Source organism: Magnolia sinica, chromosome 19, assembly GCF_029962835.1.
Source record: "Magnolia sinica isolate HGM2019 chromosome 19, MsV1, whole genome shotgun sequence".
NCBI lineage: Eukaryota > Viridiplantae > Streptophyta > Magnoliopsida > Magnoliales > Magnoliaceae > Magnolia > Magnolia sinica.
The window spans coordinates 46,587,709-46,602,954 of NC_080591.1; the positions used below are offsets into that span (position 1 = coordinate 46,587,709).

General features: G+C 40.2%; 1 protein-coding gene across 10 annotated transcripts in view; it reads left to right on the top strand.

The window, feature by feature from the left end:
* LOC131235589 (uncharacterized) overlaps positions 1-15,246 on the top strand; it is a 97,702-nt gene that overhangs the window by 19,770 nt on the left and 62,686 nt on the right. For all 10 annotated transcript variants that reach the window (XR_009166223.1, XR_009166224.1, XM_058232807.1 and 7 more), the window contains exon 3: positions 2,691-2,782. Coding sequence is in view for 8 of the 10 variants with exons in the window: in XM_058232807.1 (XP_058088790.1) it covers positions 2,691-2,782 (92 nt within the window). In the remaining 2 variants the exon portion in view is untranslated. The remainder of the gene's footprint in view (positions 1-2,690; positions 2,783-15,246) is intronic.

Consider the following 15,246-nt stretch of genomic DNA (forward strand, 5'->3'; position numbering starts at 1 on the left):
AACGGCACTCCTCAAGGTTTCTTTAACTCTTCGAGAGGCATTCGGCAAGGTGATCCTTTGTCCCCACTTCTCTTCCTTCTGGTTGGAGAGGCGTTATCGCAAATGTTGCTTCGGGGTCAGGCCACGGGGCTCCTCAAAGGCATTCCAATGCCGGGCGTTCTTACTCCTATCTCTCACGTTCAGTTTGCTGATGATACCCTCATCCTCCTGATAGCCGAACCAAAATGTATTGAAAACCTTCACACGACCTTACACTGTTTCGAGGCCGTCTCAGGTCTAAGAGTGAATTTGACAAAGTTGAAAATCTTTGGTGTCAACCTCACGGAAGAAGAGTTGTCCAGCTTCGCTGACATGTTGGGATGTCCTACTGCTTCTTTTCCCTCCACCTTTGTGGGCCTCCCCCTTTCATTGGGCCCGCCCCCGAAGTCAATGTGGGATAAGATCGTAACCAAATTCCAGAATTACTTAGCTAGATGGAAGTGCCAATATCTTTCGATGGGAGGTCGTATGACCCTTATCAAATCAGCCCTGTCAAACCTTCCGACCTACTTCATGTTGCTCATACGTTGTCCTACCTCGGTGATTCAGAAAATCAACAAGCTGCGCCATGATTTCCTATGGAGTGGAAAGGAAAACCAGAAGAAGTTGCATCTTCTTGAATGGCAAGAAGTATGCAAACACTTCCAAGAAGGAGGCGCGAGCATCCGCAATCTGAAGATCATGAATCAGGCCCTCCTTGGCAAGTGGTCTTGGAGGCTGGGCAGAGAGGGTAATGCTCTCTGGATCTCCATTGTTAAAGGCAAATATGGGAGGTCGCCCGGAGGGTGGTAGACCACTAACTCTTCAGCTTATAGGGCATCTCATATATGGAAAGAGATCTTGTGATCCAAGAAGGCAGTGATCGATAACGTCAGCTTTGACCTCGGCAATGGTGCGAACATCAGATTCTGGAAAGACCAATGGGTGGGTGAGGAGTCCCTGGAAACCAGATTCCCAAACATCTACAGACTGGCTCCAGACAAGTCTATTTTTGTTGTTAATTGCTATGATCGTTCGGGCAACAACATTGTTTGGGACATTAAATGCGTCAGGAACCTTCATGATTGGGAGATCAATGAATTTGCGGAGCTGCTGGAATGTATATCCAAGACGAATCCTAATATATCCGCCTCTGATAGCATCCTCTGGAAGAGGGACAAGTCCAACATCAGTTAAATTGCTATACCATGTCCTAGCTCCTAGCCTCCCCATTGCGGCTAATGCTGTACCTTTTATTTGGAAGTATCCTGCCCCTTCGAAGTACATCTGTTTTGCCTGGTTGGCTGCCAGGAATTGGGTCCTTACAGTCGACAACCTGCGTAAAAGAGGCATGCAAATGGTCAATATTTGTCTCTGCTGCATGCAAGACGAAGAATCGGTGGATCACCTCCTTGTTCACTGCCCTTCATCTCTCAAATCTGGGTGGAGTTCCTTTACAGGTTTAACGCCAGTGGATGTATGCCGAATTCCTCGGCCAACTTGATCTCGTATTGGCACGGTATTAAGCTTGGCAAAGCCAAATCTCAGATTTGGAAAATGGCGCTCCTTGCCATTTGGTGGTCAGTGTGGGGAGAAAGAAATGATAGATGCTTTAATGGCAGGCAGTCTTCAGCTCACGTGGTGTGCTCTAGGGCCAAGAATTTAATTTTAGAATGGGGGGTTCTTGTCAATGGCAGCAAGGAAAGTGATTTTCTGGTTTTAGGCATTTAATCCTCTGGTCTGCTATCTCAGCAGTCCTTGTTCTGTTGCTTTTTTTTTTTTCTTTAATAAAATTCGTTATCTTTGAAAAAAAAAAGAAAGAAGGTGACCGCATATAGCTGAGATAAGGCTATGATGACGATGATGGGAACAATGATGGAAACAATGATTCCCTGCTCCCACCCCGGCCTCATTGCCTATCCCTTGAGGCATCTATTTTTCTTTAACAGAAGTTGTTTCGACATTTTCTTCTTTTCTTTTCTTAAGCAAATCATCATCATCATCATTGTTATTTTGTATAATGCAAGTTTCTTTATCACTATCTACTCTGCATATTGTTCAAAGCAATGGATTAGGCACATGAAGGTTTGTGTCAATGGCGTAATATTTGAATGGACAAATAATATGGTGTTTTATTAAGTCCTGTTCAATTTATTCTGTAACTCATGTTTTTAACCCATGGGAAGTAGAAAGCATGCTTCATACCATGAACTCTTGACAAAAATCCATTTTGCATTGCACATAAATCATAGTTTGAAAACCCAAGGATCTGACTCTACTTCATGTGCAATCAGGTCAGGTCAATTCAAAAACTTGATCTGGTCAGCTTGAAGTCTCAACTAGGTATTTAGATATTATTTAAAATAGTAATATATTCATTGACATAAGAGTGTAGCAAAGCTGGAACGCTGTTCTGCTGGTTAAATAATTCATTAACAATCTAAATAAACACACAATGTGCTATCCGTAAAAGAGGTTCCGGATCAAATCTTTTCTTCAAGTTTAAATCGGTAAACTGAGTTATCGATGTGACTTGAGTTGAAATTCAACTGAGCCAAGTTGACCAGGCCAAGTTTCGAGTTGATGAGTTTTGTAATTATGGTTATGATTGAGTCAATTCTTGAACACTTGCAATCCTGTATTGTTTGAACTTACATTAGTTGTTTTTCCAGGCTGCCGTGCATTCTTTATTGCAAGCCGCCTCTGAAATTTCCTCACGAGGAGATGGAAGGGACAGAGATATTAATGTTTTTGTACAACGGAGGTCAGTTATCTTTCTAGTTTGGTTCTCTTTTTAAGTTTTTATGAAGATTCTTTTCTAGCTTAATTTTGGATCGGAGACTCTATCAGCTCCCTGTGGGATGAGTTGGTGAAATATGGGCACATGGGCTGTTGATAGCTCTTATTTTCTTGCAATTGTTCATGTAGTTGAAACTTTGGAATTCTAAGTGGTTTTGGCAATTGGACATTCATGCACTAATTTTTATTTAATATTCTCATGCTAGATGATCAGATTCTTGGAAAATGAAACTTCCATGGAAGAGAAGCAAATGAAATGCTTTCATAAAAATTGTTGTAAAATCTAGGAATTCATGTTTTTTATATCTTGATCAGCTGATGTGCAATTTATGTGGTTGCTACCTTTAGTTTGCAAAACTATTTTAAACTCTGTATTTTTGAAGAAAAAAACTCGTATAATTGATCGAATATTTAAAACTCATTATATTTCTAATGATAGGGAAGAAAACAATTTTTTTGGGCAAATAAAATAATTAGAATGTCTATATGTATGAAAAATAATGTACATAGATAGTTGAATGTGTTCTTTGCCTCTCTCGAATCCTTCCTTTTCAAGTAATCCTCACATAAATTAATCCGTCTCTATAAACATTTTCACCTTATACTCAATTTTACCAATGGGTGGCGACCACCAATCTCTATTTTTTTAATTTTAACCTTAATTATATGTAATATATACACAAATACACATAATTAGCTGTTTTTTCACTCCCCCTTTTTTGAGTCTAAACTTTATTAAACTTGAACATTGAACTCTCTGATTTTTTGGCATATCTATTTTTTTGATTGAATTTTTGGTTGTACTTTTCATGATATAGACTGAATTAACCACTAATCACGAACATTTCCCGTGCCGCCTTTTTGCCGTTCGTGATTTTGGTAACTATGCTTGGCACTAATTGGCTATATCTAACTCACTTTAGTTAAAAGTCAAGCTTCCCCCTTTAGTTTAATAACATGTTTGTCATGGTCAGGTTTAACAAGTAGGCATAATTCCACTATTTTGATTTCAATAATGTTCTTAAGTTAAATTGTTGACTCATTATCTTTTGATCCACGTATTTTTAGTTTGATCATTTGATGAGGACATCCGAGCACCATACCGAAGGAGGGATAAGCTAGTCTCCTTATGGCTAGACAGCCATTACATGGGTCCACTTGGCCCAATTCACATTCCTAGCCACGTTGAAGACCCCACGTACATGTTCTTGCATTTTTGAACACCTCACACTGGGAAGATGCATGTGGGCTGCATAGAAGAGTTTGATGAACACATCGGATTGTTGGATCAAGTGGACACGATGTCAGACTGTTGGATCATCATCATCAGACATTTTGATCGTGGACCCACATAGGCTATAGAATAGTTTAGTTGTTTAGATTATTTACATCCTTCTTTATTTTTTGTATAGATTATATTCATGTTAAACTAGGGAGTTGGAATAACTTTTAATTTATTGTCTTTATGTTGAGAATTGTATCTGAGAGCGCCTTTTTTGTAAATGCTTTTTAAAACTATAAAAGAGAAATGGAGGTGTGTGGAGCCTTAATGCCATTATTTTGAAAAATAAAACTGTGTTTTCTTTTTTTCATGTGATGTGAAGAATACTCTATGTGATTTCGAGCTTGTGATGCAGGACATGAAATTCAAGTGTGATGTGCGAGATTTTCAGGCTTTAGATCACACTAGTTCAGAAACAGTTACACAAAATTCCATATCCCACACAAAAATTCAAGTACTCAATCAAGGGGAATCTTATGCGGATCCAGGCCTACACATGCTAGGGCCGGATCAATCAAAATTATAGACCAAACAATAATCAAAGGAGGGTATATTCATCCACACTTGCACAGAAATAATTCCCCAATCCAAGGGATTCACAGATTTTAATTCAGGGAACCCTAAGGTTGAAGAAAGGGCATAAAATTGGGGATTTGAATAATTTAGGGTTAGGGTTAGGGTTAGGGATTTGGGTGAAAGAGGGGTGAAAGAGAGGAGAATGACGAACCAGAGGAACACCACATGCGTGGACAACAGCGATGGCCCAGACGCACATACGTGTGATCCTGCTCGCACGTGTGTGAGGCCCACAAACCCAAAATCCCCCTCCTTGGGGCTGGTCGGCCAGGGGTGGGCTATAAAACCCCCAAATTTCAGCCCAATTCGATGCACGGTTTGTGCGTGGTGCTCCGCCAAAGTTTCAGCCCCCCTGCAGGGCTAGATTCCGAAAATCTGTTGTAGAGGAAAAAACGGCTGCAATAGAGGGTGGATTTGAAGCGTACATGACTGTAGGAAGAGGTGAATATGGAAGGTAGGAGATGAGGCGATTTGGGATAGGTGTGGCTTCGCACCACGGTAGTCAGCCCTACGAGGAAGGAAGGGTTTCACACTCAATTGGATTTCCACAACTTAGAAATTTAGAGGAGTAGAAAAAAACGCATAAATTTTATTAATCTTTAATGAGAAAAAGACTACAAGGGGTGCCTATTTATAATAAAATCTTATACCCCAAAACTCGCGCCATGTGCGCAACCTATTACTTGGAGATGAAGTAATCGAAAATAACAATTAATCAAAGCAATTTAAACCGTCCATGATATTCCTAATAACAATAATAAGTAAAACCCAAAGTACTAGATTAATTAGAATTGTGGGGCCACGATCATGAGAACTCATGGTGGGATTCACATGACTATCGGGTCCACTCCAACGAACCAAAACGCAGTCCTCTAAGTAGGAGGCCCTCCTCGGACGTCGTCATCGATCCAAATCGATGGTGGGGCCCTCCTTGCGTACGTGCGTAGGAGGGGCGTGTGTGAGTGCATGATGTCACCATCAGCTTGGGTGTGGTGTGATTCCATTTCCCATTCAATGGAAGTGTGGGGCTTTCATCTATCATCTTCCTTTCTATCCAAAAAGAGGTATTTTCCCAAAACTTCATCCCTCTTCTTCCCTTCCTATCCAAAACCATCAAAATCATCCCTTTCTTCAACTTTTCGTCATTCAACTTTAACCTCAATCGAAATCAACCATTGAGGACCCCAAAACTCTGGCCAACGACTGTATGACCACATGTGTGAGCCCCTAGGCTGACCGTACGAACAAACCTTGAATCCCTTGATTTCCCCTTGCTGCCCCCATCAAAATCCTTTGATTCCCTATCCCTAACTCTACCTATAAACCCAAACCCAAACTCTAACCCTATATTCTCTACTTTCCTAACTTTCCCAAATTCTAAAACCTTAAATCTCTAATTTCCTTAATTGACCCAAAATCTCTTTCTTTCATCTAAAACCTTAATTCCCCTCTACCAATAACTAAATCCATCAATCTCCTTAACCAATTCACCTAATTTAGCCCAAATTTCATCTTTTCCCAATATACTAAAGAACCTTAATTCCAAAATCTTCAATTCTCATGAACCCTAACTTTCCAATTTTCATATTTTCCCCTTCCTAACCCTAATCCTAGAACCTACAAGTCGGCCCCTTGAGTGTGGAACGTCCTATGCTAAATTGGAATTTCTATTGATCATGTGTCATGCATCAAATTTGGTATCAGAGACATAGGTTTAGCATAAAATTGTGTTGCACTTATGATAGAGCCATATTTAGGATAGAATTTACAGATAGAGTTGTTAGAACATACATTACATATAAAATCTATGTTCATCTTGCTGAATTTTGTTCTTAGTTTGGAATGTCCCATTGCTGAATTTTCAGCTTGCGTTCTTCACATTACCAATTCTGAATTTTCAACGTAGTAATCTCAGGTTGTCGCCTTGCTGAATTTCCAGTTTGTAGTTTTCAGATTACACTCTTGCTGAATTTTCAGCTTGGTACTCTTAGATTGTTATCTTGCTGAATTTTCAGCATAGTATTTTAGGTTAACGGCTTGCTGAGTTTTCAGATTAGTGTCCGTGACGTGTCCAACTTGATTTGTAGGTTGGTTTTATCTTTGTGATAACATTACCCTAGGATTTAGATTTTCCCTTAAGAGTTACCTTGTGTATGCCCACTCGTTCTAGATGTAGTTTTGACCTACATCCCACTATGAATTTATAACAGATTGCGGAGGCTCTTAATGCTATCAATAACTGTCTGGCGGCCATTGAGGCACACAATAGGACCATCGTGACTCAATTGACCGTGACTAATGCGTGTGTCAATCGGCTTGAAGCCTCCCTTAAGGCGAACCCCGACACTGGGGAAGATGTCTAATCACAAACCAGGGATGAAATTGAAGGAATTGAGATTGTGCCACTTGCAGTTGTTAGCTGTGCCTAAAGCCAGATTGTAGAAAGTGATGATTGGTGTAGGAATTCAAATTTTCATACTCATGCCAAGTGTGGTGGCAAAAAATGAAAGGTGATCATTGATAGTGGTAGTTACACCAATGTGGTCTCTACGAGCATCATGGACTGCTTGAGTATGCTAGTGTTCCTCACCCTTAGCTAGAGCTGTACACAAGCAGATTAAGCTCGGGTACTCGCTCAACTCGACTCGCAAGTACTCGACTTGACTCGTCAGGTGTTAGAGCCGAGTACGAGTGGTTTTTTTCTACTCGTTTTGAGTTCGAGTAGAGTACGAGCAAAGTAGTACTCGACTCGGTACTCAACTCAGTACTTGACTCGGTGCTCGACTCGGTACTCGACTCGTACTCGAGCAGGGCCATATATATATACAACTAAAGCCCTAATCCCGGTCGCTTTTAGCTTTCGCCCGCTTGCCCAAATCGAAAAAACAAACCCTTCCCTTTCTTTCCCTCCCATCGGCCAGCTCTTGTCCCTACCCATTGGGCCATTCCTCTCTCTCTCTCTCTCTCTCTCTCTCTCTCTCTCTCTCTCCCTGCTGCTTGTCCTTGCGGCCTGCCCGACGCCCCTGTCCACAGCTCGTCCCTGCCCTGCCCTGTCCGCAACTCGTCCCACCCCTGCCCGATGCCCTTGTCCATCCATCAGGTAAGAATTTCGTTTTGAATCTGTTGCTTTCCGAAGTTGATTTTGATGGATTACAGAATCTCTGTGTTGGGCCCACCATTTTGTGTCCGGTGCCCCCTGTCCGTCCGCAGATTTTCTTGTGTTGGGCCCACCATTTTGTGTGTATGTTGTCCAACCCGGACACTGAGTGTGGGGTGCCCCCAAAACACACCTATCCAAATACTGGGTGGGCCACAGAAAACAATGGACAAGTGATAGATGGAGAATGTTTTTTTAGTTGAACACTCAATACTAAGGTAGAAGAAGAAAGTACAAAATGAAATTCCTTAAATATTATTTTGTGGGCCATTGCATGAAAGTCGCAACCATCATCAGTTATGTCATATGTGGCCTTTTATATAGATAGCTGGGATCATCAACTTGCTAGACCATAAGACCATTAATAGAGTACACACTCACTTAAACAACCTTGATTTTAAAGACTAGATGAAAGTATATTATTTTGTTACACCTTTCAATCTACACAAGAAGAAGGTGGTTTTCTTTTCCTCATAGCATGTTGATTGATATAGACAATCCAAATGATGGTCTTATAGTAGATGGACCTTTGCTCCCCTCTAAAAGAAAGTGGGTTTTTTTTTTCCATGTGAGAGAGGGGTTCTAAAGATCATCCAATGGAGGTGATATTGGGCCACGTGCAACCCATGGTGGGCCCCTCTGGTCCAATGCTCATGATCCATATAAATCTGAATTAAATTTCCACCCTAATGAGGTACGTGGAATTCGTGCCAATGTTTTAAAAACTGGACCAGAGCCGAGCCATTTTGGTTAGTGGTACTATCCAAACAAGTTGGATTGCCGGTCCAACTCAAATCGTAGAGCCGTCATGGCCTAATAATTACATCAGGGTTGTCCAGGTTAAATTGGTCGGTTGTAGGACCACAAACCCAACAACCTGCTTTTGTTGGAGGTCCTATCCAACTGGTTCAACCCATGATGTTATCATGGGTCCTACTCATGGCTCAATGGTAGACCATTTGGGTTCCAACACTAAGGTCATGGTTCGAGTACCCATGTGGTGTGTGTTAAAAAAAAAAAAAAAACAAAAAAAAACCATGGCGTCATCATGGCCTAATAATCATTTTAGGGTGTGTTTGGCTGCCACAAATATCAAGAAATTTCGTGATATTTTGCACCAAATTATATTGGTTTATCATGAAACATAATGATATTTGGTGCAACCAAACATAGAAGCGGTATGTTATTATTCTTTTTACATCTATTGATAGATGGAGAATGTTTTTTAAGTTGAAACCAAGAAAAAATAAATAAATAACACTCCACTCCTCGAAGATTCAGGGCTCACAGATGATGAGACTGCAACCCAGTTTAGTACTCTGCCATTAGTAGTGCATCAACTCGAAGTATGTTTGTTTTCTTGGGTACTAGATTCCATGTGAGGGATTGTATGGGATGTCTTTAATTTGCTTGTCTCTGCTACATTACATTACATTCATATGCTAGCGAAAGGCAGGAGGTGTCGAAGGTCCTTATGATGTGGATGTGTTGATAGGAATGATGTATCTTTCCTATCCTTTTTGTGAAAGACATACATAAATGAATCCTTTTTGTGAAAGACATACATAAAGACAACCCTATGATCTAGATCTCCAAATTTCATCAAACCCAGTCATATCACTAAACCTATACATGTATATTTTATCTTTTAGTAAAATAGAGGATTCATTTCATTAGAGAGTGGAAATTCCATTAGGAGAAAATTCTTAATGGGATTTGGCATTTGGGTTGAGGAATGCTTAGTGCACACAAGTTATTACACTTAGCATTCATTTTTTAGATTACACTTTCAATTCATTTATTGTTTGATTGTTAGGTTTTATTATTATTTTTATTATTCTAGTTGTAGTATAAGATAATCAGTTGCCCATTTGAGGATTTCTATGTTGCCAGACATAGATTCAGTGTGTTCTTGGATGCATAGAAATTCTCAAATTGTCCCTTTTTGGACAGTTCAGGGTTAGATAGATTGTAATGTCTTCATTTATTCCAATTTAAATGCATATGCCTGTTCTAGTCTCTCTTTTTTCTCTCTGGATATATTTCATGTATTTATTTCCGTCGTCAAATGTCCACACTTTGTGTTGATGATTGACATGGGAATCAAATACGAGATTAATATATTCTGGAGAGATAAGGGGAGATGCTGCAGGAATTTCGGCGTAGCATTTAAATTGGAAAATGAAGGCATTACAATCTATCCAACCTTGAATGGGTGACTAATTTAGACAGTTAAATAAGTATGCCCGTCTAGCGGTCTAGCTGTTTAGGTATAACCGTATAACATATCGAGAACTTTATTTTATAGATGGCTAGGCAAGCCGAAAGCCCAAATACCCCTGGAATGGGTGCATCAGCCACATCTCCTCTAATCGTAGAAGGAGACACAGACATGTCAACTGCATGCAAAGGGAAGAAGAAGAGATCAACAGTGTGGGATGATTTCGAAGATGTGACAGTTAACGGTGTACAGAAGATAAAGTGTAATCACTGCAAAGGGTTATTCAGCAAGATTCCAGGAGGATCTACGACACATCTAATTAGACATTTGAAGACGTGTCCTAAGAAATCAAGACTCCCTCCTCCTGGCCAATAGTTGCTGTCATTTACGAAGTCAGAAGGGGACGACTCCCAAGGCGTAGTGTCCACTCATAAGTTTGACAAAGAGAAGCTGAATAAGTGGTATGCTAGATTAGTAATTTTTGAAGAAAAACCTTTCAGAATGATAGAAAGTAAAGGGTTTAGGGCTTTCTGTCAATTCCTTAACCCTCGGGCCAAGAATGTCTCCCGCGTCACAGTGCAGAGAGAAACCATGAAGATGTACGCAAAGGAGAAGATGAAACTGAAAGAAGTTTTGGCTTTATTGTCCAGAATAGCTTTGACTTCTGATTTATGGACGGCGTCCAATCAAAGAAAATGATACATTTCATTAACCGCTCACTATGTTGATAAGGATTGGAAACTATGCAAGAGAATTTTGAACTTCAAAAACCTTCCTCCTCCACATATTGGTTTACTTATTTCAGATTGCATCTACAGTTGTCTAGAAGGCTGGGGCATTGAGAAGAAAATTTCAGCAATAACTTTAGACAATACTTCAGCAAATGACAGTGTCATTTCATGCTTACATAACCAGTTCAAGGCTACAGGAAATTTATTTTTTGAAGGAAAAATATTTCAGGTCAGATGTTGTGCCCATATTGTAAATTTGATTATACAAGAAGGGCTGAAAGCAATTGACAACACTATAGAGAACATAAGAGAAAGTTTGAAATATATAAGGGGGTCGCCATCGAGACTGAGTGTATGGAATGACATCATTCAACGTTTGAATGTGCCATCTAAAAAAATGTTGAAGTTGGATGTCTGTACACGTTGGAACTCGACCTATGAAATGTTAGATATGGCAATGGAATTACAGCTTGCATTCCTGAATATGCGGCACGTGACAAAACGTATTCTTGGTTGCCGAGCACAGATGATTGGGCTAAAGCACAACAAGTTCACACATTTCTCAAAGTTTTCTACGATTGCACGAAGATTTTTTCTGGGAATCAGTATCCAACCGCGAATTTGTTTCTTCCGTCTCTTTGGAAGATTAAGGATGCTCTACAGAAAAATGCCAGTGTGGGTCCAGATTTCATACACCAGATGATAGTTGGTATGAAGACGAAGTTCGATAAATACTGGGACGAATGTCATCTGTTGATGTCCTTGCCAGTTGTTCTTGATCCTCGTTGTAATATAGGGTTGGTTAGCTTTATTTTCATGAAGCTTTATCCTACTGAAAGAGCGGCAGCAGAGACGTCTAAGGTTCGTCAAGCCCTTGAAGATTTGTACAAATCGTATGTTAATACTTTACCTGCAACGGGTGTTGAAGAAAGTAGAGATGCGGATATTTCTGTACCTAGTAATCCGGATGTGCTAAATGAATACATATCATACTTGGCACAAGCACGAATGGGAGTTGATACTAAAGAATCAGAGTTAGAAATGTACCTCAAGGAGTCAATCGTAGTGCGATCCGAATTTGATGTGTTGGAATGGTGGAAGATGAGGGTTAGTGAATCAAAATATCCTACATTAGTTGTGATGGCATGAGACATTATCAATACCAATTTCAACAGTGGCATTAGAATCCACATTCAGCACAGGGAGCAGGGTTGTGAGCAAGTATCAAAGCTCACTCTCGCCAAATATAGTTGAAGCGTTGATTTGTACGCAAGATTGGTTGCGCCCGATATGGGGTGGAGATATGAATGATGATGATGAAGAAGAGGCGATTGAGATTCGTGACGAGTCTCTACCTACAGATCACTAATTATTTTCGGTTTTTCAATTTTTTTTGGTTGAATGTTGAATGATCTGTAATATTATTTCACTACAACTGCAAACACGAAAGTGTTGGTCCTTTTGGAATGTGGTTTGGAAGACTTTGAATCTTTGATATTTATTTACATATGCCTGTTCATTTGCTTTTATTTTTGAATTTTAATACATTTATATTGCTTTCTTTTGTTCCTATATCAAGATCAATTTATTTATCAATATTCTGATTTTTTTATTAAAAATTGAATGTAGATATGTCGCCATCTGAGCCATCGACAAACATTTGGGACTATACTTCCCTAGTTGAATCACCACCAAGGTCTGGAAAAACAAAGATTAAGTGTGGTTTGTGTGACACAAAGTTTGTGAACAAGACTAATCGCTTTTGCTTATACTTGTCATGTTGAAGTGGTGATGTAAAACCATGCCCCAATGCCCCTAAGGATGTCCAAATTCTTTTTCAAGCCTTGTTAGATTCGAATAGAAAACCTTCCACTCCATCCAAACCTTCTGCTTTTGGATCTAGTACACGAATGACATCCACAAAAGATGCAGAGGAGGAAGCCAGATTAAAAGCTTTGGAGGAAGAATAATTCCAACTCACCTTAAAACGCAGTATGGAAGATGTTTCTAGACTTCAGCGATATTCGAGTCAAAGACAACATGATGTTGAAGCAGGGTTGAGTTACTCGAGTACTACAAATAAGAAGAAGAAAAAGAGTAACAAATTCAAATTCCTGACTCGTCTCGGTGAATTTTATAGGGCATTGGGTACTACATACAATTCTTCACATAAAGCAAGTTTGAAAAATCTAGTTCAAAGTGTAAAACAGCACGAAGGAAATATCTCTTCGCCTTCTGACTCAGAGGAAGTGAACTAATTTGTATATGAAAAAATAGATAGCAGTTCCGATGGATCAGATGACAATATAGGAAGGCACTCCTCTTATGGAGGTTATTAGTTATAAATTGTCATTTTGAACAATGTAATATAAATATGCTAATGTAATTATCGAAGTTTTTAAATCATAAATTATGTGCATTTTTTATATTTTAGTTTAACTTCGAATTCCAATTGACAATCGAATTGAAATTCAAATGAATCTCAATTTATAACTCGAACTCGGCTTAAAGCTCGAACTCATTTCTTGAAAACCTTGCTTAGATTGGGCTCAAATTCAGACTCGGACTCGAACTCACCTCGAAAACTCGGACTCTACTCGACTCGATTTCTGCTCATACTTGAACTCGCCTCGAAAACTTGGACTCGACTCGACTCGACTCGTTTTCTACTAGTACTCGGCTCGTACTCGGGCGAGTAGAGTATGAGCACGGAGTCCATGCTTGCTGGCCGAGTAGAGCCGAGTATAAGCAGGACTCGGGCGTTAAGAGCCAAGTACGAGTAGGGCGATACTCGGCTCGACTCGACTCGTGTACAGCTCTACCCTCAGCCTTGTCGAGTCTCATGGGTTGATGCATCCTCGATTCCCGTTTCTCAGTGTTGTCTCATTCCCATCCAGTTGATGTTTTGTATATAGATGTATGCCACATCATTTTGGGCATGAGTTGGTTGTATAACACGAACGTAACACTATTCGGTCGCTCGAATACTTGTTCGTTTCCGTATGAAGACATAATGATTGTCTTGATGCCTCTCCCGCTCAAAAGCTCCTTGGAAGAGAAAGACGTAAAGAAACGTGGTCCTGAAGATGTGACGAAACTCTAGCTTGAGTCTCTTCCTATAGTTATGCCAAAGAGTCTAAAAAAGAGACTAAAACTGATTTGATAGTGTATACCCACGTGGTAAATGATGAGATCACACCTAGGGTTATTATGGAGATGCCAGCTAAGGTTACACCCGAGGGTAGTGTAGAGTTACCAACTGAGGTGAGTTCAGTATTGGAGGAGTCTAGTTTTGTTATTCCAGAGGACATACCAGATGAGCTTGCACCGGTGCGGGACATACGTGCGTTGACTCTTCCAAACCTTCATCACGTTCAAATGAGTGTCGGGGAGGAAGTGGATGTGGAAAGACAAGTAGATGGGAAGCGGGTTGGCTGGTGTACCACACACCACCAAACTGGCTGGTGTGGGTACGTGTCCTGCAAAGACGAGTGTTGACGCTCCTCGAGTTCCAAGTTGTACAAATGGTTCAAAGGAGATCAAAGTTATATGGCCCCCACACTGATGTATTTCTCATATGCACACTATTCATGCATTTGGCGAGATCATTTTAGAGCATGAGCCCAAAAATGAGCCATATCCGAAGCTCAAGTGGACCACACCACAAATAGCAGTGGGGACAATGATTCTCACTGTTAAAACATTCGTAGGGCCCACCATAACGTTTATTTTCCATCCAATCTGTTCTTAAGGTCACACAAACCTTGATGAAGAGGAAAAACAAATATCATTTGATCCATAACTTCTGTGACCCCCAAAAGGGTTTCAATGGTAGACGTTCAATTCCCCATTGCTTTTTGCAGTGTGGTCCACTTAACCTTTCGATTTGTCTTATTTTTCGAATTAAGCCTTACGACGAGCTCACCAAATGAATGAACAATTTGGACATAACACATGCCTCATGATGGGACCCACAAAACTTGGTGACATCAACACACTAGCCAGATCGATGGTGTGTGGTATACTAACCAATCCGCTTCCAAGTAGATGAGCCTAAGACCCTATAGATTGCATACCCATGTCAGTGTTCCACAGGCCTTTAAAGTCTGCACATGCATCTACACGACATATGCATAACATGCATGTGGAGATTAGAAAAAGAATCAATATAATTAATAGAACTTACAAAATGATTGCTGACTCGCATCATAGGTTCAAAGAGTTTGTTGTGGGTGATGAGGTCATGTTTAGAATACGTCCAAAAAGGTTTCCACAGGGAACCATAAAAAAATTACAAGCCCGTAGTGTTGGGCTTTATAAAATCTTGAAAAGACTGGGTCTGAATGCTTACTTGATAGATCTTCCACCTAACACGGGTATCAATTCCACATCTAATGTGGAAGATCCTGTACTGTTTCATGGACTTTCCCATAACCCTCACATGAACATTGATGATGATGCC